This window comes from Limulus polyphemus, unplaced genomic scaffold, assembly GCF_000517525.1.
Source record: "Limulus polyphemus unplaced genomic scaffold, Limulus_polyphemus-2.1.2 Scaffold819, whole genome shotgun sequence".
NCBI classification, from domain to species: Eukaryota; Metazoa; Arthropoda; class Merostomata; order Xiphosura; family Limulidae; genus Limulus; species Limulus polyphemus.
In genome coordinates this window covers 294473-298094 of record NW_013666429.1, presented here as the reverse complement: position 1 = coordinate 298094, position 3622 = coordinate 294473, and the positions used below count along the sequence as shown (strand labels likewise).

Sequence of the window (3622 nt, the reverse complement as noted above, 5' to 3'; positions counted from 1 at the left end):
CCGTGACGCAACGTTTCTAGAACTGTCATGTACTTTGGCGAATGTTCAAGTTCTTACTAGAAATAGGGTACGCTGGTATATAGAAGAGGGGAATGTAATGTGTGGATAGTCAGTGAGTAATTGAACTGCAGTCAGAAGTATTATTGATTTCCGAATATAACTTTACCGATACACTCAACTTCAACAATCGCGCTAAACAAACGAACGTTCGACCAATCAGAACAGACTTCCACATTCAAAGTACCATACACGGCGACAAGGTACGCTGGTGTATAATCCCATGTAGATGGACAAAATATTTTAATACATCATTAGTAATCTTCGACCAATCAGAACAGAATTCCACATTCAAAGTGGCATACAAGGCGACAAGGTACGCTAATGTATAATCCCATGTAGATGGACAAAATATTTTAATACATCATTAGTAATCTTCGACCAATTAGAACAGACTTCCACATTCAAAGTACCATACACAGCGACAAGGTACGTTAGTGTATAATCCTATGTAGATGGACAAAATATTTTAATACATCATTAGTAGTATTCGACCAATCAGAACAGACTTCCACATTCAAAGTACCATACACGGCGACAAGGTACGCTGGTGTATAATCCCATGTAGATGGACAAAATATTTTAATACATCATTAGTAATCTTTGACCAATCATAACAGACTTCCACATTCAAAGTGCCATACAAGGCGACAAGGTACGCTAATGTATAATCCCATGTAGATGGACAAAATATTTTAATACATCATTAGTAATTTTTGACCAATCATAACAGACTTCCACATTCAAAGTGCCATACAAGGCGACAAGGTACGCTAGTATATAATTCCATCATTAGTAATCTCGTGCAAAAGGGCAGGGGCATTTATGTATTAACATATAATTCGTTCAAAAGGAGAATGTTCACCAATTGCTATGAATTGTACAGCTTCTCTCCATAAATTTACAGCACAATCCCTTAACAAAGCTCGTTATATTTAAAACCAGACTTTTCATAGGTTTGCTTTAAGTTACTCCATAAGCTTTATGTTAATTTTTATTGGTGACTCTTTTATATTCTTCCACAGATTTAACGTTGGTTTTATTTCACTTTCATCCCTAGACTTTACATTGATGGGCCTTTCTGCAGTCCTTCAGAAGGTGTACTCCACCACAGGGTCAGTATATGTGTGGCTGGTGGTATAGGTGTCACACCATTTGCCTCGTTCCTCAATTATATAAGGTAGTGTGTAATATTTAGGTTTCTCTTACAGGATTTCTTTGAATAACATAGACTTTTAAATTAAACCCACTATATTTAGTAGTAATCGACTCATTTTTCGGAAAACGCAGCTTAACGATAAAACAAAACACGAACATCATAACAGGAAGCATTTATTAGACGCTTCGGAATCGTCATAATCTATCATCAGTAATCTAGGGTTACAAAACAAACAAACAATATTTGTAATTACAACAGAAATATGTACATAAGAAATAAACAAATCGAATATACAAATATGACACGAGAAAATGAAAACTGAGGTACAAGTGAAATAGTTAAAATAGGTTTAAATCGAGTGCAGACTGTGTGTTATTTAGGGGTGTGAGAAGAGTTTTTATGTATAATGTTTCTTTTATAAGAAGTTCTGTATTATGTTTGGCTGTTGAAAGAATTTTAATGTTTGAGAGAGATATCGGGTGTCCTGTTTCTGTATTGTATTGAGAGATAACGGAGTTGGGAAGGTTTGTAACCTTTCTTCCAGTTTTTATTGATATGCCCATGTTTTCACATACTCGTACTTTAATGTGACGTTTGGTTTCACCAATATAGGAGGCTTTACAGTCTCCGCACGTGTATAAGTAGACGAGATGTGAACAATGTTTATATCTTATGTATATATTTCTGTTATAATTACAAATATTGATTGTTTGTTTTGCAACCCTAGATTACTGATGATGGAATTATGACGATTCCGACATGTCTAATAAATGCTTCCTGTTATTAAGTTTGTGTTTTGTTTTATCACTATGTTTAGGTAGTTAGTGTGGTAAAACATCACAACAGCATTTGGCAACATTCAAGTTTCCAGTCAGAATGATGTATTAATAGAAGTCCACATCCTTTTCTAATCTAGAACACTGGTGCTAAAGCTAGAATATTGTATTACTGAATAGTAGTTCAAAATACCCTCTTTCTATTCTTGGCCACTGACACTAGCTAGAATAATTCAGAGGGTTAAGTACATAGTACTAAAACGATTTTGAATATGAAAATTAGCAAGTCACAGCAGAAATAAAGTCGTGGTGGAATGGCGTCTTTCAAAACAATATTTTAACATTTGGCGTTTTGTAGGTAGTTTGATCCCACCAAGAAGTGATCGAATTTGAGAATGGTATGTAACAACTCTTTCTGACTCAAAATATTCATACACTTAAATCATAAAGATGAGTTCAGATCCAAGTTTAGAATTTCCAAGACGGAGATATCCCTTATACTTAATGGAAAACAAAGAAATATGGATGAATTTGAGCACCATGGACCATCCTAAAAGGGCCTTCGTACCCAAGCCACATTAAGCAAAGTGCGGCTTACGGTAAGAGATAAGAATCCACAAAGGTCAGTAGCAAAAGCTGTCCAAGTGTTCCAGGCAACACTATGCAACATAATCAAGAAGGATCTCCATCAGGTGCACACTATGCATTATTAGTAGTTCAGACGCCCTTTTATAAAACTAGCTCACTACCGCAATAGCTAGAATAATACATTAAAATACTTTTTTTTAATTCTAGGCCGCTGCTGATACCACGACTATAAGGCTTAAGTCTTAATGTCTCATAAACGACAGTTTCAACAGTAGTTAAACTAAGACTTCCTTCCAATTATACTATCTGTCGATGGGTTAGTGATAAGTTTACTTACTTTCACCGCTCAAATCCAGTGTTCGATTCCACATGGTGAACGGAGCATGGATAGTTCATTGTGTAGTTTTGTGCTAACAACAACGACATCAATTATACTCTAAATTAGCGCTGTTATACACTAATTTTACATTTTTATCGATTGAATAAAGAGATTAATTTTGAATCTATTTACCATTAACAAAAAATTATCTTGTAAATATTGTTACGTCTCCGTGTGTTAATTAATTTTCCGTAACTTCGTTCCGACGAAACTTAAGCGACACACAAGTCTTTACTTAATAAAACTGGTTTATTTTACTACTAATGATGTATTAAAATATTTTGTCCATCTACATAGGATTATACATTAGCGTACCTTGTCGCCTTGTATGGCCCTTTGAATGTGGAAGTCTGTTATGATTGGTCAAAGACTACTAATGATGTATTAAAATATTTTGTCCATCTACATGGGATTATACGTTAGCGTACCTTGTCGCCTTGTATGGTACTTTGAATGTGGAAGTCTGTTCTAATTGGTCGAAGATTACTAATGATGTATTAAAATATTTTGTCCATCTACATGGGATTATACATTAGCGTACCTTGTCGCCTTGTATGCCACTTTGAATGTGGAATTCTGTTCTGATTGGTCGAATACTACTAATGATGTATTAAAATATTTTGTCCTTCTACATGGGATTATACACTAATGTACCTTGTCGCT

General features: G+C 34.8%; 1 protein-coding gene across 1 annotated transcript in view; it reads left to right on the top strand.

Annotated features, from left to right (window-relative positions):
• Window positions 1–3622, top strand: part of LOC106460704 (NADPH oxidase 4-like) — a 76804-nt gene that overhangs the window by 54409 nt on the left and 18773 nt on the right. The window contains exons 13-14 of the mRNA XM_022387481.1: window positions 545–599; window positions 1118–1237. Of these exons, the coding sequence (XP_022243189.1) occupies window positions 545–599; window positions 1118–1237 (175 nt within the window). The remainder of the gene's footprint in view (window positions 1–544; window positions 600–1117; window positions 1238–3622) is intronic.